The sequence below is a fragment of the Phyllobates terribilis genome, unplaced genomic scaffold (genome assembly GCF_046119375.1).
Source record: "Phyllobates terribilis strain yellow unplaced genomic scaffold, ASM4611937v1 Scaffold_3__8_contigs__length_932513732, whole genome shotgun sequence".
Taxonomy (NCBI): domain Eukaryota; kingdom Metazoa; phylum Chordata; class Amphibia; order Anura; family Dendrobatidae; genus Phyllobates; species Phyllobates terribilis.
The window spans coordinates 315019761-315040591 of NW_027362763.1; the positions used below are offsets into that span (position 1 = coordinate 315019761).

At 40.6% G+C, this 20831-nt stretch overlaps 1 protein-coding gene across 1 annotated transcript; it reads right to left on the reverse strand.

The window, feature by feature from the left end:
• Window positions 1-5531: 5531 nt before the first annotated feature.
• On the reverse strand, window positions 5532-20106 carry LOC141259293 (fetuin-B-like). The gene is made up of 7 exons (XM_073675006.1): window positions 19756-20106; window positions 13962-14084; window positions 12740-12827; window positions 12462-12628; window positions 10764-10877; window positions 9002-9088; window positions 5532-6264 (listed from the first exon to the last, which is right to left on the reverse strand). The coding sequence occupies exons 1-7, from the start codon at window positions 19948-19950 to the stop codon at window positions 5617-5619; spliced, it is 1422 nt and encodes a 473-aa protein (XP_073531107.1). The 5' UTR covers window positions 19951-20106; the 3' UTR covers window positions 5532-5616.
• Between the last annotated feature and the right edge of the window lie 725 nt (window positions 20107-20831).

Sequence of the window (20831 nt, forward strand, 5' to 3'; positions counted from 1 at the left end):
CCTTCAGGGATCCTAAAGGGGCCGACAATCTCTCTCCCCATGATTTCAGCCCAAAACATTACTCCACCTCCTCCTTGTTGGCGCCGTAGCCGTGTTTGCATGGGGTGTCCATCAACCAGCCATCCTCCACTCCATCCATCTGAGCCATCGAGCGTTGCACGGCACTCATCAGTGAACAAAACAGTTTTGAAGTCAGTCTTCATGTATTGTTTGGCCCACTGGAGCCATTTCTGCTTGTGTACAGTGGATAGAGGAGGTCGACAGGATGGCTTTCGCACAGCTGCAAACCTCTGAAGGACCCTGCATCTTGTTGTTCGGGGTACGTTGGAGGCACCAGCAGCTTCAAAAACTTGTCTGCTGCTATGACAAGGCTTTTTTGACGCTGCTCTTTTAACCTGACGTAATTGCCTGTAGGAAAGAGTCCTCAATTTTCCCTTATCAGCACGCACACGTGTGTACTGTGAATCAGCTACATACTTCTTGATTGTGCGATGATCAGAATGAAGTGTCTTGGCAATGTTGATTGTAGTCATGCATTGACCTAAACACTCCACAATTTGTTGCTTCTCAGCAGCCGACACATCCTTTTTCTTTCCCATTTTGGCAGAAAATGTAGGCTGCTTAATAATGTGGGGCAGCCTTCTTAAGTAGTCTTGCCTTTCATTGGACACACCTGCCAAACTAATTAGCACAGGTGTCTGCAATTGCTTACAGTGATATAAAGAGCCCTGACACACATCACCATCAATGAGTTTAACTGACAAACAAAAAAATTCTTACCTTATCACTCCTAAACACTTTTTGCATAATAATTTGGAACACAGTGTACATGTGCTTTTCCACAAAACACCAGTGGTTCACGTAGTGAATCTTACAGTTCTAACTTGCCAACTGTGGTCTGTATCCACCTAATATTGGGGTTATGGCGAATTGATGAGAGCAGGTGCTCCGTCACTAGGATGTATAAGAGAGGGAACAGAAGACATCCCTGCCTTGTCCCATTGGTGATTATGAAAGGTGATGAAAATGTTCCATTTATCTTCAGCCTAGGTGACGTATTGCGATACAGGGCCGTGATTTTGGCTATAAAAGGGTTCTCTAGACCCCTACCCCAAGCTTTTTAAGAGAATAATATATGGCGTGCCAGGAGACTCTATGGAATGCTTTTTCAGCTTCCAACGAGAGTATCTAATTACAAATTTTTAACTGCATCTAGCCCTGGAAATACTTTGTGCCTAGTAGCAGTGTCTGCTAGTCAGCGGATTATCCCAGCTGTTAAGCAAGCTACACCACCTGTAGTTTGGACACTTAATTTTTTCAAAGGAAATGGTTCGGGCCTCCGGGACACTCAGTGAAGAGCATCGGGGAGGCACCCCAAGGCACAGGGGCTGGGACTGGCGGTAGGACGCCTTGCGGTGGACCGCCAAGCTCGATCCTTATAAAAGATTTTTAACTGCAGCAGCTTTAGTAGACGCTACTGGAGCTGGAATTACCGTGGCTGCTGGCATGAAACTTGCCCTCCAATAGATCCTTGTAAAAGGATTTAAAGTGTACTCATTCAAATTAGAGAGACAATTTAAATTAAAAAGATTAGATCTGCCTCCACCGCAGGGGGGCTCGCTCGACCCACCAGCGGACAGGCACCAGTATTGGGAGAGGGGGGCTGGCCGTCAGGGTCCACCGCGGCTCTGGCACAAACCCGGCGACACGGAGGTCGCACGGGCAGGAACGGACTGGCCGTGTTGGCTTTGCACTTTTTTGGTTTTAGAAGGGCATGACATGCCTATATCTGTGTCTCCCCCTCCTTTTACTCCTCCACCTCTTTTCTTTTCGCATGACTATATGTACTTGTCACTTTTCCATGTGTTAGTTGTGTCTTCTGAGCAGTTTGTCAGCTTTTGGACACCTTTGAAGTGCTTTCTATGTGTTTTCTATGTGTTTCCATGTGTTTTTGTTTGCCTGCCATTGGTTTTAACGGTGTTCGAAGGTGTTCGACGAACAGTTCGGCGAACATACGGGTGTTTGACGAACCGAACTGAACTCGAACACTACGGGGGTGGCTCAACACTATTAACTAGTGTGAAATTTTTATACGGCGGGTCGTTCCGGATACGGCGATACTAAGTGTGCACTTTTTTGGTTTATTTTTTTTAATATAAAAATGCTAATTTATGGGTATAATATACTGTATATATACAGTACAGACCAAAAGGTTGGACACACCTTCTCATTTAAAGATTTTTCTGTATTTTCATGACTATGAAAATTGTACATTCACACTGAAGGCATCAAAACTATGAATTAACACATGTGGAATTATATACTTAACAAAAAAGTGTGAAACAACGGAAAATATGTCTTATATTCTAGGTTCTTCAAAGTAGCCACCTTTTGCTTTGATGACTGCTTTGCAGTTAATTCATAGTTTTGATGCCTTCAGTGTGAATGTACAATTTTCATAGTTTTGATGCCTTCAGTGTGAATGTACAATTTTCATAGTCATGAAAATACAGAAAAATCTTTAAATTAGAAGGTGTGTCCAAACTTTTGGTCTGTACTGTATATTTTTTATTATTTTGTGATTTTTTTTTAACTTTTTCTTTTACTTTTCTACTTAATCCCACTTTGGGACTCATTTTCACACCTCTGGTCTCTGTTATAAAGCATTGCAATGCACGGGCATTGCAATGCTTTACAACTGTTGGTGCTGTACTGACACAAGCCCCTTAGACCAGAGCTGGATGAGAGCAAGAAGGAGGAGGAAGAACGAAGGAGGTATTGTTTAAGTCCTCAGTCCTTCGCCAACTGGTTTCAGGTTTCACAATTTTAGCCAGTGTAGTGAGTGAAAAGGCTCCAAAAAATTGTATGCCTTTGTTTTGTTATTTAGATGGTATAGGCGAGGCCTATCGTACTCACGGGGGTATTGGTTGGTTGCGCAATGTTGAACAGTTTAGGCAAAGGAAAGCTGACTGGCCTAATTTGCGTTGGGACCATAAAGAAATTAATTTGTGGATGTGGTTGATGACAGCACCGCGGGCCACCTCACAGTCCTTTCTGGAGGCCGCCAGAAGTTCCGCCAATGCAGAGGGATCTTCGGCGGGTACCCGTGGGGGACTGTGTTGGCGCTTCAATGAGAAGGAGTACAAGTTTGGAACATCGTGTAAAATCAAACATGAGTGTTCAGTGTGCGGTGGAACCCATAGCTATTATGATGTTTCAAAGTAAGAAGGATGACTCTTGTAAAAGTAAAACAAATGGAACCGCACTTAAATAGGTATCCAGACAAGGAAGCAGCTTCTTTCTTGCAGGATGGTTTTTGTTTTGGGTTTAGAATTGTCTCTGTGGTGGGATAGGTTTCTACCTCAGTCAGGAATTTGAAGTCCACTACATTTCGTCCCTCGGTTGTATCCGAAAAGTTAGCAAAGGAGGTGGAGTTGGGAAGGGTGGCAGGTCCTTTTAGGGACTGTCCACTACCTCATTTAAAGATTTCCCCGCTGGGTTAGTTCCCAAGAAGGGGCCTATAAAATTTTGTTTGATCCATCAATTATCATACCCAGAAGGGTCGTCGGTGAATGATGGGATCAATCCTGAGTTGGTTTCAGTATCGTATGTTTCTTGTGATAGGGCAATTGAATGGGGCAGGTGATTTGGAAAGGGGCCCTTATTGGCAAAAACAGACATCGACGCGGCTTTTCGTTTATTACCCGTTCATCCGGACAGCTTTTATATTTTAGGCTGCCAATAGGAAGGGAGTTTTTACGTCGACCGTTGTTTGCCTATGGGATACTCAATCTCATGTGCGTATTTTGAAAAGTTCAGTTATTTCCTTGAGTGGATTGTGAAGGATGAAATAGGTTTAGAGTCTATTATGCATTATTTAGATGACTTCCTTTGCATTGGCCGGCTGAATCCACCATGTGGGTCATTGTATTATAGACCACGGAATAAGTGGCTCGCAATTTTGGGATTCTGCTAGCCCCCGAAAAAACTGTACGCCTGACAACCGTCTTAAGTTTTTTGGGGATTGAGTTGACACTTTGTTAATGGAGTGTCACCTTACGGCAGACAAGTTGGAGGATCTTCGGTCTTATATCCAGGAGGTCCTCTGTGCCTGGAAGATCCGCTTGCGCCAGCTGCAATCATTGTTGGGCAAGATTAACTTCGCATGTTGGGTTTTGCAGATGGGGCAATTTTTTCCAGGAGCTTGGTTCACCGCTTCGGAATCTCGGCCAATTCATTTCATCGGGCCAGAAGGTCGACTTGTAGACACTGTGTTTTGGGGTACTGCCCCTCATCAGTGCAAAGTGTGAGTTCTGGTTTGGCTGGGTGAGAGGTGTCAGACCGCAGTAGTGAACACTGCGTGCACGTGCTCACAGAGCAATAAGAAATTATTGGACCGGCGGCCGTCAAAATATAGCTGCAGCCTACGCACTGCATTCCCCGGGAATCTGCCCGGGCTCGGATAAAAGGTCATTGAGGGCCATAAATGGCCCGCGGGTCTGAGGTTTCCTACCCCTGCTTTAAGGCTACGTTCCCATAATGAGCTTTTGGTAAGTTTTTGACGTTGCAGATTTTCTGCACCATTTCTGCATCCATTCAGTAAAATAGGTTACTTGCATTTTTCCAATAATATGCAGCATAAAAAAATCTCATCGTGGGAATGTAGGCTTAGATATTTTGGACATACTACTACATAATATTTAGTAAATGGAGCTAAATGAGCCGGCAGCTACCATAGGTTCCCTTTAAGCTGTGAATGCTAGAGGCTAATCATGTTTCAATACTCAGAATACTTTCTTATACAATAAAGGGTTTTTCTGGGCTTAAAAATTACTCTGTTACTGCAGCCTGGCTAATCGTAACAATGTGGAATGAGCACACTTTTGCGATTTCCCTGTATTTCCAGCGCAAATGGGCGGTCACATGACTGCATGTATACAATTTTCATACTTGTTGTCACATTTCAACTAGATTGTTATCCGCTACTCTCAATAAAACAGGCCACCGTAGTGATATCATGTCTACAAGCACACATAGCTGCTGACGCCAATCCTTGGCTCAGCGGTCTTGGTCCAACTACTACGGCATGACTACTGAGCCCAGTGATTGACTGCAAAGGCCACACGTGCGTTATTTGTCTGGCGATCATCAGTCACCTGAGCAAATGCTGTAAAAATTTTCACAGAGGTGGGTACAGTATTCAAATAAAAAAAATCTGAATTGTTTTTAATGTCTTTTGTGGAGGGTTTTCTTCCAAATTAGCCATGCCATACTCAGACGCTGTATTATGGAGGTATTCTCTTGCTTTGCATACATTTCTAGGGGAGAATATCTCCATTATCTGTTGAAGTAGACACTATATGGCAGCCAGGACACAGAGAGCCTATAGCAAAGTAGCGTGAAACCGTCTCTTCCGTGGTATGAAAAAACGATGGACTCTTTTTTGTGGCCTAAAAATAAAATACTGTTAACATTTATGTTAATGATATTCAGATTAGGCTGTTATACAAATAACTGAGAGTGACAAATGATGCTATTTATTTCACCAGTGTTTATTTTCACTCATTGTAACATTTCCCCAGGACTGGATTCTTTCAGACATATTGTTACTCTAAGTTATGCAAAAAGAAGATCCTTAATGATCTGGTTAAGCTCTACCAGTGGTTCCCCAGGGCATGTACTCAGTTTTGAATGTTCACTTGGAAATTCAATACTGTCATGCTTTCCATGCTTTCCATGTTTTCCAGGGTGTTGTGGTGGGGGAGGTAGGCGGACAATAGTGGGAACTGGCACACTGTTTTCATCATCAGAAAGATAGTGAAACTGAACTGACCCCTTTGATCTTTTCTTAAAATCTTTTGTTTCAGTATGTTCCTCGGATGAGCTGCCATCATCAGATGAGGTATGATTGTGATGATGATGATGATGATGATGATGTTGATGTGATGGATCATGACTGTGATTACCATTTTTGTGATCATGGTCATGGTGATGGTGATGATGGTGAGGACGATGCCTATGATGATGGTGAGGATGTTGATGGTGATGATGTCGGCATCCATGGTGTGGGCAGTGCCCATGCTTACGATGCTCACAGTTGTCAGGTACATCTTTGCCTTGTCCTGCCTCTCCAGTACCTTCTTCTTTTACTTCTGTCTCTTCTGCCTTTGGGGCATCAGATTTTTCTTTTCGTTGTCCTGTTTTTGAGCTGTCTGGTCCATGACCACAATGACTGTGTCTATGATCATGATCATCTTTATCAGGCTGAAAAGGAAAAACATATTTATATTGTTTATTAAAAAGTTTGTTCCAATTTAAAAACAGTGTGAATATTAAAGCTGTTTTTCTGCTTTGCGTGAGCACTAGCATGTGTGTGAGCTGAGGGGTGTACCCAGCAATCAGGCCATCACCATGTCCAATAGAGGCAGCTTTAACCATACATTACATAGCACTCTTTATGGCAGCCTAGACTGCAGGAGCAGTCATCATTAAAGGGATAATGAGTTTTTATTATCATCTAAATAATCTATCAACTGCAGTACTTACGCTGTTAATACCTTCCAATTGCTGTTGTTGACTAGAGACATATTATTGATATACTGAAGCAACAATCAGCTGCCCAGGTCAATAAATGTATTAGAACTCTCTCTTAGGCGCCTTTCACACATCCAGATATTTCCAGTACTGGAAAAAAACAGTACCGGAGATATCGGTGTCTGTGTGTACATGTGTCCATGTGTGTGATATGTGTCGCACACATGTGGCAACCGTGTGCCGCATCAGTATCACACGTACTGGCGCCTGGGAATCAGCGGTACAGTAAGTGCTGTTCCCAAGCGCCGGGTGCTGAACGTTGCCCTCATCATTGTCCCCTGCCGGCGCTGCGACCAGCACTAGCAAGGGACAATGATGAAAGTAGTATTCTGCTCCCGCTGTGTGCTGGTGTGTAAAAATAAAAATAAAATAAAAAAATCCTTATACTCACCTGTTCGAAGATGTCCCCCGCTGTAATCCACCTGACCGCTCACGCCGAGGAGCCGGGGAGGATGACACACTGCAGCAAGAGGGCCCCTGTCCTCCAATGAGATCAGTGAGCGGTGTCCTGTCACTCACTGAGTGCAGCTAGCTGGCTGCAGCCCGTCATTCTCCCCAGCTTCTTGGCGTGAGCGGTCAGGTGGATTACAGCGAGGACATCTTCGGACAGGCACGTATGAGGATTTTTTTATGTTATTTTTATTTTTACACCAGGATACAGTGGAAGCAGACTACTACTCTCATCATTGTCCCTTGCTAGTGCTGATCGCAGCGCAAGCAAGGGTCAATGATGACACATGCCTGCAGCACCCGGCACTTGAGAACAGCGCTAACTGTACACTGATTCCCAGGCGCCGGTACGTGTCACACTGATGACACATGGATTTCATTTGTGTGTTATCACTGTGCATGTGTGCAGGACGTTTTGCGGCCCAAGCTGCGAGATAAAAACAGACACGTCAGTGTGTTATGCCCACGGACACACGATCCGTGGAAACACACTGACATGTGCACAGACCCATTCATCTGAATAGGTCTACGTGTGTCAGTGTCTCCAGTACGTGTGGAAACGGACATCACACGTACTCAAAACACTGACAGCTGAAAGGCAACTTATGTTAATGTGGTTAGCCTGTGTGCTCCTAGACAGCTTTTTAGCTTCTGTATATAAAAAAGAATATTCCAGTAATTGACAGCAATCAGACTTCTTAAAAAGGTGAGGCATTAAAACACAAAAGGCTCAATCCATCAAGCATTGTACACAACAGTCTTAATGAACAGGACTGCCGGATTAAGGTGTGTCTAATTTATTACGATGCTCAAGTTGCTTAATGAATTAGGCGCACCTTACAAATGCTAAGCACCTCCACTAGAAATGTTACTTTAGGTCACGGCCCCACTATCAGTATTTGGTCAGTATTCAGTCAGTATTTTTTCTCAGGAGTGGGAACCAAAACCAGGTGAGGAACAATCAGAGAAAAGGTATAATAGAAACAAGTCACCAATTCTGCATTTATCACCCATTCCTGGTTTTGGCTCCTACTCCTGAGAAAAAATACTGACTGAATACTGACCAAATACTGATAGTGAGGCCGTGACCTTGGTCAGAGACTGGAGTACATTTCCACTACTAAAGTGTCTTAAAATATGATAAATTTGATGGGGGGATTGGTCACTCCCCATCCTTCCCACTTTCTGCCCATTTTGGAGAAGCTTACTGAGACTGGTGTAAAAACATTAAAAGATGCAAACTTATTGCTCAATTTCAAGAGGAGCAAAAAAATTCTGCTACATCTGAAAGTGTTTTACACCAGAAATGTAGTGAAAACACCTTCATGAATCAGACCCAAAGTATGATAGTGAATGGTTGAATTATGTTGATTCTGTAAGACTGCGTTTACATGTTGCACCCTCAATGCATTTTGTTTTTACAATTATCGTGGCAAAAATGCAGCAAAATCACTGCAAAAACATTGTGGTTTTACCACTTTCGCTTCAAAACAAAACATAGCCCAAACTTGTGAACTCAGCCTAAAGCTACATTCCAAAGATGAGTTTTTTACGCATCGTATTTTTGAAAAAATTGAAGTAACCTGTTTTACTTAATGGGTGCAGAAATGCTGCAGAAAATCTGCAACATCGAAAACTCACCAAAAGCTCATCATGGGAAGTACGTAGCCTAACTCCTGAGTAATCATTACGACTTAGGGTTTGCTTTTGAATTCATAAAGAATCAATGAGAACCAAATTGTGACATTCTCTGTACTAGGAGAGAGCACAATCCATGTTAAAGCCAGATATAAAAAGGGCCCAAAGTCTGTTTTACACTTGTAAGATTTAATGCTGCTGCATGTGATCATGACTTTGTTAAGCACATTGAGCAATTTGTTATTAGTTTACAACTCGTATGATAAAGAAAGTGTCTAGTTTAAAATGTAATTGAATTCATAGTATTTATGCAGCTCACCTTTGGGTCGTAGATGTCACAGGACCCCGTCACCTCTTCTTTGCGCTCAGGTGTGTGGTAAGAGCTACCTTTACAGAAACCAACCTCCTGTGGAAAAGAACACCCAAGTTAAGTTGGCTATTTACAAACTGGAAAACAAGCAAAGTACCCAGTAAAAAAAAGGACTGTGCAAAAGTTTTAGGCAGGTGTGTAATTAAAAAACTAAAAATAAAATAAATAAAAGTGCTAATAGCTTATCTTTATCAATTAACAAAATGCAAAGTGAATGAACAAAAGATTAGCTTAAATCAAATCAATATTTGGTGTGACCACTCTTTGCCTTCAAAACCGCATCAACGCATCAATTCTTCTAGGTACACTAGCACAAAGTAAGCATTTTTGTACGATTATAGTCTGGTGTATGAGTAACCAAATATACTGTAGCTAATAGGTGATTAATGACCATCATTTTAAGATGTAGACGTACAATAGAGGCAATCTTTTAGCAGCTTTTTGCTATTTAATCTGAGAGCAGCATAATATGGTGCAAGAGAGCCTGCTTATAGGGATAACAAAAAAGTTTTTCCAGCTCACCAATGTGAAAGGAGCCCACCGGCAGTGCAAGAATTCAGCTGTGTTGGCAGCAAGACGAAGCAATAGAGGTGAGTATCCAGGAACAGGTCTGGGAGAGCGTGATTAAAACAATTTTTTTTTATTATGAATTCATTAAAAAAAAATATTTTGGAACTGTTCCCAGGGACTGTACCATGCTATTCCAGAAGATCTGACGCGTTTTGAACTAGGTAGTTTTTATTCATAGTCTGCCAGACTATGAATGCGAACTACCTAGTTTGAAAAGCGTCAGATCTACTGAAGTAACAGGGTACAGTGTCCGGCGACAGTCCCAAAATGTTTTTCTTCTTTTTTGCCTTTTAATGAATTCATAATAATTTTTTGGTTTTGTTTTGTTTTTAATCACGCTCTCCCAGACCTGTTGCTGGATACTCACCTCTGTTCCTGCTTATAGGTATGTATCACTTATTAGGCTGTGTGCTGTAGTTTCAGTACAATCAGTGTTTTATCAGCAGGAGATTATCACTAGAAGACTACACGTGAAACCAGTCAGGCCTATCTGTGTAACCCCATCACCACCAGATTGCTCACAATTCACAGTGTACAAAGTGTACAAAGTGTACCAGTTAAGTGTGTGGGTGGAATGATACAGATTATACACAGAGCAGAAGATTTAGCTCTGCTGCATCCAAATCAGACAAAATAGGTATTCTACCAAAACTGCACCAAACAGTCCTTAAGTTATACTGTACATCACTGGTATAAGACTTTCTTTCCTATAATATGATGCTCTTAGATAGCAAAAAACTGATGACAGATTCAATTTAACTGAAACAGAAACGGCTGTGTAATAAATGTAAAATTGGGTCAGGAACAGCCAAACTGTTACAAAGGTGAGGTTGTGGAAGACAGTTTCATGTCACAGATCATACACAATGGCAAGACTAAGCAAAGCAAAAAATCACAATCCAGTTGTACTGCATCAGCAAGGTCTCTCCCAGGCAAAGTTGTGGGGTTTCAAGATGTGCTGTTCAAGCTCTTTAAAGAAGCTCCAAGAAATTGGCAATGTTGAGAACCGTAAACTTAATGGCCTAATACTGTTCTTTATGATTAACTTGAAAAACTATTGTGCATCTTGTACTTTCACATTAAATAAAAAATGCTGAAAATTCAATGAAGAATTTGCGGAATTTAAAGTAGTACAACTTACTGCCTCCGAGTTTTTAAGAAACTTGCAATCGGCAAGATTTACATTACTGTCTGTTTTCAAACACTCAGTTTCCTTTATGATGTAAGAGAAGTAGTAGGATTGTCCAAACATATACTGTGAAGAAATGAAAAGGAAAAATGATAACATTATCAAAAATGCAGCCATCATTTGTTGTCCATTACTCTTTATTGTATATTATCGTTGCATTTACCATACATTGTATACTATATAGTGTAGTATACTAAGTAATAATTGTAATAGACTTAATAGACAGTAATACTTAATACTCAAGATTTAATAGATAGTAATAGATTTAATAGACTTGGTAGTAAAACACTCATAATAGTATGCTCAGTACTATTTTATGCAACATTTTATTTCAGATATACTGTTTAGTAATTATTCTACAGTTCATTCTGCTACATTGACAGGTTTGAAAATCCACAACAGAAATTGACATGGTGCAGACTTCTATGTCTGCAGATCAGTGCAGGTCATTTTCTGAGTGGAAAAACTCTGTAGTATCCACTCAGGATTTTCCATCTGCAAATCCGCACAGAAATCTGCAGCAATTCTATTACCTGTACATTTACCCTTGTCTACTGTCATCTTTTATTTTCTCTACCAAGTTGGAGATGAAAACAGATAATAAGACAGTTGATGGAAGTCATGTGCTGTCCTTCTATTTTATCATTTGTAATGTTTCTGTTTTCAATCTGAATAGATCCAAATTCTGTTCTCAGTAAATTGATAATATATGTAGAAAGATGGCCCTTTGCTCTATGAGAAAAATGTATCTCTGAACCCTTTAAATAAGTAGGGCATTGTGGACATAACATGAAATCAGGTTCAATGAAGGACATTAAATGGTGCATGTAGTATTTTTTTTTAATATCCATTGAGAAGAAATGTAACAATTAACATTCATTGCAGTGATATTGGCTAAAGCAGATTCCTCACATGAATAATGTATACATTACAGTCATACTCAGTTTGCTGTTGCTGCAGTGAATGAATGTATATCAGCTTCCATTCCTGCTTAGCTAAAGGGGTTATCCAGTCTTCTGCTAAATGTCTGCTGTCATCCACTATGTGACAGCAGACTTCTGAACTCTGAGGCTACATTCTCATGATGAGTTTTTGGTAAGTTTTTGATGCAACGTATTTTTAAAAAAAAATGCGAGTAACCTATTTTACTTAATGGGTGCAGAAATGCTGCAGAAAATCTACAACATCAAAAACTCACCAAAAGCTGATTGTGTGAATGGAGCCTTACAGTGCCTCCGCCGCTCGCTGTTTGGATTGTCTGGTATAGATGTCGAGACCGGGCGGTCCTTTGACCACAAGTATGCGCTTTGCATACTTCGGTCTACATTAAGGCTAGACGTGTTCAGACTTGCTCAATTCATCACATACTTATGGTCAAGTGAACGCCGGTCTCAGCAGCAGTACTTGGGAGTCCTGACAGTGTGCCGTGCACATAGTGTGACTACAGACTTTTAACAGAAGACCTGATACCTCCTTTATGGAATATTTACGTGTGGACTTTCAGATGTTGAGTTGTTTCTATATGTTTTTATTAGTATAAAATGACTAGGAAAAAATTTGAAAAAATAGATGAAGTCACATGTGAACAATTGACAACATCCGTGATTAATGGGTTAAATTCATACACAGCTACATATATTTCTGTCTTACCTGAGTTCTCACTCTTTCGATATGATCCACTTTGAAATAATGCGTCTCGTTGCTGTCTTTATTAAACTGTTGGGTTACCAGATCAGCCTTCGCTTCAATTTTAGGGCTGATATCCCTGACTAGGGGAGGGCAGTCTGGACATATGTGAACAAATGATCTAAGAGGAACTAATAATAATAATAGGGTCAATGAGACAGTATACTGATTGGCAATTTAATCCAACATCCTCATACAGGTAACCAAAACCATGCATATAGGTTATCTCATGATGCTCTTACCTGGGCTAAGGGTGCAGTTGTAATTCACAAGTTTCAGAATTCTCCTTGGCCTCGCTATGAAAATGATGGCTTTACAGTGACCAAATACCTGGAGCACAAAACAAATAAAGTTTGTACATTTTTTTTTTACAAGCAAGATTGGTTTATGTAGTAATGAGCAGAGTGTGCTGTACATTTTGCTGCATTTTCAATAACCTCTTTATGGCAGATATACAGTGCCTTGAAAAAGTATTCAAACCCCATAACCTTTTCCACATTTTTCATGTTACACCCACAAACTTAAATGTATTTTATTTGGATTGTATGTGATATACCAACACAAAGTAGCAAGTATTTGTGAAGTGTAAGGGAGATTAAACGTAATTTTTGAAATATTTTAAAAATGTAAATCTGAAAATGATAACGTCTTGGTGAGTGACAGCAGTCTGAGCTTCCATCTCAGATCAGACTTCACTATCCTCTCTACTTGGATGCTGCTTTGGAGTGTGCTCGGTTCAGCTGACAAGCATTAGAAAGTATATCTCAGGGCTTGTCAGCTGAACACATGGCCCCATCATGAACAGGTTATAAGGAAGCGATCATCAAAAAATTACTTTTCCTTTAAATTAGGTTTTTGTGTCACATATATTTAAAAAAAATGTTGGCACGTTTTTTTTTTCCATACTATGATCTTTATTTAAAAAACCTATGTACAGTTTATTATTAACAAAAATTAGTATTCTTGCAATTTTTACACTGCCTACTGGGATGTTTTTAGACTTTAGAATTCCTGTCCTTTCAGAAACAGTTTACAGGAGTTTTCTTTATCAGTAGGTGCAGGATTACAATGACAGGTAACACCTCTATACACATCTGAAATATAGGATCTATTAATTCACCTCCCTTCACAATGACTTTTGCACTGGCACATTAGCTGCTTCAGTACAAATGACAAGGACGGGGTCTGACCATTGTGGCTTTGTATATGCAATGAGAAGCAAGAGGAAAAATCTAAAAAAAAAAAATGCAGTGTCCCGTGTGAAAATTGAAAGCATTCTAATTTTTATTTTTAATACAGATTGTGAAACAAAAAAGCCATTGCCCCCCAAAAATGAACATACAAATCTGATTTAAACAGGGGCTTCTGTGATGTGTTCCATGGCTTTGTGTTTCACTCTGGTAGCTCCTATCACTTCATCTATATTGTGACTGCCTCCCTGGTGGTATTCATGGTAATACTTACAGTTTCATGGAACGGTATGTCATGAATGCATTCTTTCCATGACTTCCCACTCAAGACATGGCAATCTGTCTCAATCACATCCAAATCCAAATAGTAGATGGAGCTTCCTGGTAGCTTCACTGACTGAAATTAGAAAATAGAAAAATGAGCAAATAATATTATTAGTAATGATTTCCATCCAAAATAAAAAGCGGATAAGTATGTCATTCTGTCATTTAACAATATCCCAGATATACATCCAGAAAAGCTAAGTGACAACTAATATTACTGCCATTACAGTTGTCACTAAAGCACCCCATCCCATTGATTTCAATTGAAAATGGAGTTGCTGTTAACATCAGTCATTTCAGAATTGAAAAAACAGCGTGGATTTCTGGGCAGAGGTCTTTTGAAAAACGTCAGATTTCTCCATCTAAAAAAACAAATTCAGTATGAACATACCCCAACGCCCTTATTGACCTACATGTAAATCACCATATGAAGACTTGCCATACCTAACCCTATAACAGTGAGAATTATAATAGCAATTGTTTCCTGTTTCCAAAAAGTAGTAAGGGTGCTTTCAAACTGTGTTTTGGCACCGGTTCGTTGGTCCCATCGGGGCTTAGGTCCAAACTCCCTGCAAAATGGGATTTGGGCATACATACGTGGCCATAGACTATTATGGTACCAACGCACTACTATAGTCTATGGCCCCGTCGGTGCATACTCGCAGCGTGAACATAAGCCTTGAGGGGACCAATAGACAGGTGCTGAAACGCAGTGTGAAAGTACCCTAAGGCCACAGCCCCACTGTCAGTATTTGGTCAGTATTCAATCAGTATTTTTTCTCAAGAGTGGGAGCGAAAGCCAGGAGTGGGTGATAAATGTAGAATTGCTGCACTTGTTACTATTATACTTTTTCTCTGATTGTTCTCCACCTGTTTTTGGCTCCAACTCCTGAGAAAAAATACTGACCAAATACTGACCAAATACTGATAGTGGGGACGTAGCCTAAGAGAAAAAGTGTGTAGGTGAATAAAACAACACAAGATAATTCAGGAAATTATGTTGACTCTATTTTACGTAGAAATATTGTTTTGGTTATTATCAACATATAACATATTTATATTCTCCCTAATCTTTTATGGATGTTTCTTATAACTTTGAGAGTCACCTTACTGACTTTCATTATAACAAAAAATATATATGTAACCTAAATATCAATGGGTATACATAAAACCCATTTAAATCTATAAGATACCTAAGATCAACTCTTGGAGACTGTATCTAAGTCTATCAACAAGCCAACTGTATCCTTACAACACAGGAATTGTTCACATGTGGCAAATTCGTTGCAGAAATTTCATTCATTCCGTACATTTAAATCGGGCTGGTTCTACAGTTTACGCAAAATGTGTACAAACCCCATCCAGATGTGCACCAAATATGACACAAGTAAATGTACCGTCAGTGTTCTCCTTAAGCCTAATTGTCAGTTTTTTTCTTGTTTGTGAAAAAAAAAGTTCCAGTTTTTATCAGTGTTCTGGATCAGATTTTCATCAGTGTTTGGTGGGTCTGTTTTTACCCTCAGTGATTTTCTTGCATGTAAAAAAAAAAAAAAAAAATTGCACAACTTTTCCAACCCACCAGACTAAGTTGACATTAGCGAATAAAAATAGTTCGATTTTCAACCAAAAAAAAAAAATTGATTATTTTTCATCTGTATGGCAACCATATGGCATCCATTTTTTTTCATCAGCAGTTTGTAGCATTTAAATGACCAAAAACAATTTCCTAGGTTATTAATGGCAATGTATGCATAAAAACTGGATGCTATACGGATGGGATCTGTATATGATCTGCGCTTTTTTACTCACTGATAGACTTGAATAGGAAAGTCTCATCCAAAATAAGGGAAGAAAATAGTGCATGCTTTGATTTTTTTCTCATGGACATTCAGTCTGTCATCTGAACAGCCATATGAATAATAATGCTCCTAGTGCTGTCCATGTGAGCTTTTTTCACAGACAACTGTTGGACTGAAAATACGGTTGTTATGAGCCCTATGAGTATTGGGTACATTCACATTACCATATATTTGCATTTTATTGTTTAAAATGGACGGCACGCAGTTGGCAACAATGTACTGTTCATGAATTTCATAGCTCAGTAGATTTGTATGGATTAACTCAGTTTCAGGACTGTAATCAAAAACAGGCCCAAATTTTTAACACATGGTTCACAAAAATAACAAAACACAGACATATGAACAGCATCATAATGGTTATGTGACCTATCTGTGAAAAACAAGGATAGAATACAGGCTCAGGTCTCTTTCAGAAGTCTGGATATTTCCGGTACTGGAATAACCAGTATCCGTGTCCGTGTGTTCCTTTGTGGCACACGTGTAGTGCATCGGGATCACATGTACCGTTGCTTGGGAATCAGCGGTACAGTTAGCACTGTTCCCAAGCGCCGAGTGCTGAACGCTGCCCTCATCATTGTCCCCTACTTGAGCTGCGATCAGCGCTAGCAAAGGACAATGATGCGAGAAGTATTCTGCTCCCGCTGTGTCCTGGTGTAAAAATATGCAGTGAGCGGTGTCCTGTCACTCACTGAGCGCAGCTAGCTAGCTGCAGCCAGTCATTCTCCCTGGCTCCTCGGCGTGAGCGGTCAGATGGATTACAGTGGGGGGACATCTTCAGACAGGTGAGTATAAGGATTTTTTTATTTTATTCTTATTTTTACACCAGGACACAGCGGGAGCAGAATACTACTCTCAACATTGTCCCTTGCTCACACTGATCGCAGTGCAAGCAGGGGACAATGATGACAGATGCCTGCAGAACTCGGCGCTTCGGAACAGCCTTACTGTAGTGCTGATTCCCAGGCGCCGATACATGTCACACGGATGACACACGGATGTCATCCTTGTGTCATCACTGTGCATGTGTGCAGGACGTTTTGCGGCCCGTGCTGAGAGAATAAAAAACGGACATATCAGTGTGTTTTACCCACGGACACACGGTCTGGGGACACACACTGACGTGCACAGACCCATTCATTTGAATGGGTCTACGTATGTCAGTGTCTCCAGTACGTGTGGAAATGGATGCCACACGTACTCGAAACACAGACTTCTGAAAGCCTCAGACTGGCCCACAGTTGAACAGGTGAATCTTCTGATGTGCCCCTTTGCCGGAGTGGCCCCCCGCTCACCTACTAATATGAGCAGTTGTTGGCACAATACACTTGATTCACTATATTACTAATTTAACTACCCAGTTTATTATTATAAAGAAGAAAAGTAAATTTGTGAATGGGTATAATGTAATATTTTCAATTAGCTGAAAAGTGGGTCCCCAGAGTCAGTGTATGTACACATGTTCAGTATTTGGTAAGTATTTTACATCAGTATTTGTAAGCCAAAATCAGGAGTGGGTGATAAGTACAGAAGTGGTGACGTGTTTCTATTATACTTTTCCTCTAATTGTTCCACTCCTGGTTTTGGCTTACAAATACTGATGTAAAATACTGACCAAATACTGAATGTGTGAACATTGCCTTCTCCCTGCCCACTCAAGTTGACTGACAGATCTCCCTCAATGTGTCTAGGGGATCGGGGCAGGGAAAAGCCTCTTGAGATTTGACTCAAAAATAGTCATCTGAGACACAAAGGCCCTGATTCATCAGTGTTTTTGCCAGAATTACATAGTTGCAAGAAAGAAAACACAAACTGAGTTCATTTGAACTCTGTTCGTGTCACAGCAGTCTATGGCTCAATCTGGGATTGTCTGAATCTTATTTTTAGTGAGATTCAGACTCCGTCAATACTTGCAGAAAACACAATGTGAACATAGCCTAATGGTGTAAAATACACTGCATTAATTTACTAAGGGTGGGAGAAATACAGAAGGTCAAAATGTTATGTCTACTAGATATGTTGAAGTGTAACTTTTATTAGTAACAGTTAGGCTATGCGCCCACGATGCAGAAATGAAGAAGAAAATTTCTGCAGCATTTCTGCATCTCCCTGGCAGAAAAAACGCATGCAGATTGTGCATGCGTTTTTCCTGCAGAATACATGCGGATCCACATGCGGATTCACATGCGTTTCCGCATGCAGATTGACAAGCACTTTCCAGGCGATAGCATCACTTGGAAAGTGCTTGACAACTAGGTCACACTATAAATCCATGCAAACAGCATGGATTTATACAGTGTGAACCGTAAAAATTAAAACAAATAAAGCTATACTCACCCCCTAGGCCCCGGCGTGGCTGCAGCGCTCGTTCCCGTCTGGTTCCCGGCTGCCGGCATATCGCGAGACAGAGCGGTGAAGGGCCTGCGGTCACATGACTGTGACATCACCGCAGGTCCTCAAGCGATGCCGGCATTCAGAGAGAAGCCGCCGGACAGGTGAGTATAAACTTTATTTGTTATTTTATTCTTTTTTTACAGGTACAATGGTACCCAGGTCTGGAGGAGAGTCTCCTCTCCTCCAGAACTGGGTACCATCCGCACATAGAGACGCATAGAAGCCGCTTGTAAAAATGTACAGTCGCGGTTTCTATGCGTTTCAATGCAAGTCAATGGCGGGAGTTCCGCTGCGCTTCCGCAAAATTAAATGACATGCTGCGTTTTTTTGTACGCAGCATAAACGCTGCGCAAAAATCAGCAGCATGTGCATAAAACATGCGGAATCCCCTTGGGGACCATGGGGTGTGGATTACTTAGCGTTTCATAAGCGTTTATGCTGCGGAAATTCCACAGCATAAACGCTTGAAAAACGCTACGTGGGCACACAGCCTTAAAGGAGTTTTCCCATCTTCAAGATCCTACCCCAATATGTAGTAGGTGCAGTAACAATAATATTAGCAAATACCTCCAATTAGAAATGTAGTATAGCTCTCATTTACGCTATGTCACTTACCCCATGTGCAGGGCATTGCCGTAGCTTAGGTATCCATGGTTACGACCACTGGCATGGTAACAGTTAGTTGCTAGTGGTTGTAACCATGGATACCTAAACTACTGCAATCCCTGAAATGAAGCAAATAAGAAGACCTATACTACATTTCTAATTGGAGGTATTTGCTATTATTATTATTATTATTATTATTATTATTACGCCTACTACATATTCGGATAGCATATTGGAGATGGGAATACCCCTTTAACTTACACCCACTTTTTTTTTAAAAGATCTATCTTAATTGTTCAGAAGACTCATTAGTATCAGCAAGAATCAGCCTCCCTAGCATCTTTTACTGCATATGTTCAAATTTTTGACAATAGAAATATGAGTAAAAAAGTAAACGCCTATATATTTGTACCCTAATATAAACACATAGGAAGAGTAATGCGTATAGGAAAAATTTAGGAGAAAATACAGCCATATAGTTGTATTTGACAATAAAACAAGTTATTTTGTTGTTATCATGAAATTGGTGTAAAGGCCTGTGCACACGTTACAGATTTGTCGCATTTTTGTACGTTTTTTCTGCACAGATTTGTCACAAAATCTGAAGGGTTTCTTGATGCCAGCAAAGTGAATGAGAATCCTGAAGTCTCATGGGCATGATGCTGTTTTTTGACTTGTAGATTTGTTGCAGACTTAAATTTGCAGCATGTGAATTCTTTCGGCACTTTTGTTGCAGATTTCACTCATACTAATGAGTGTGGAAAAACCTGCACCAAAAACGCATGTAAAAAACGCGCTTATTTTCGCAGCGTTTTTCCTGTAGGAATTGTGCAGAAATATCTGCACCAAATACTGAACGTGTGCACATACTCCAAAATAGTCACCTACCTCCTGCTGGAAAACAGATTCAATTCGGGCCGGTCTAAACAGAAAGCCATCTTTCCGGTCTTCATTAATAAGGTCCACAGCCAAATTTGCTTGTACTTCTGTTGCATTGCAGTTTACAGAGATTAAGCTGGGATGTGGAGGGCTTGTGGCAGAACACAGCGACACCAAAAAGGCTACTACAAAAATCCTCTCCATATTGATCAAGCACTGCTTTGCCAGATCAACAATTTAACTCTAAAAGCCTTGCATTATATATAGCCTTAATTGCGGACCCTCGCTTTTCTCCTTGACCCTATCGTTAGAGTGGAACAAATAAAAGGTAAATGATTAGGAGGCTGCTTGGCTTGGCAAATACTGACACAATGCAGAGGATCCCTGTACTGGATGTTCATTTTATTATCTTTGGTAAATTGACTTGCACAACTAGATCCTTATCATTATGTAACAAGGCCAAAAGCTGAGTACTAAACTAAAATATTAGGCAAAGTTTGTGATGGTTGTGAAATATACACCTTGCCCCTTAATATACAGTATATGAAAAAGGCACTATGACCCCTGAATATTAAAAAGAATACACACTGTACCATGGCCCCTGAATATATATAATAGATACAGTATTTTGTATGACCTCCATGATTTTTAAGCACAGCACCAAGTGTTTTAGGCATGGAATTAACAAATTGGCAATTATCTTTTTCCATCTTTCAAGAATGACCTATCGAGCCTGGATGCTGAATTTTCCATAGGTGTATGCTTGAGTTCAGATCAGGAGACATACTTCACCACTGAGTCACTTTTAGGCTATGTGCCCACGTTGTGGACCTGAAGCATATTTTTTACGCTTCTCCCTGGCGGGAAAATCGCATGCGGATATTACATGCGGTTTTCCCGCCAGGTAGAAGCGTTTGTGAGGCGTCTTTGCATGCATTTCCGCATGCGGGTTATCAAGCACTTCTCCAAGCATCACTTGGAAAAGTGCTTGACAACTTGTTCAGAATGGTAAAAAATAAAAAAATAAACTTTATACTCACCTTCTGATGCATTCTCTGCCCCGTCCGGAGGCTTGAGCGGCTCAC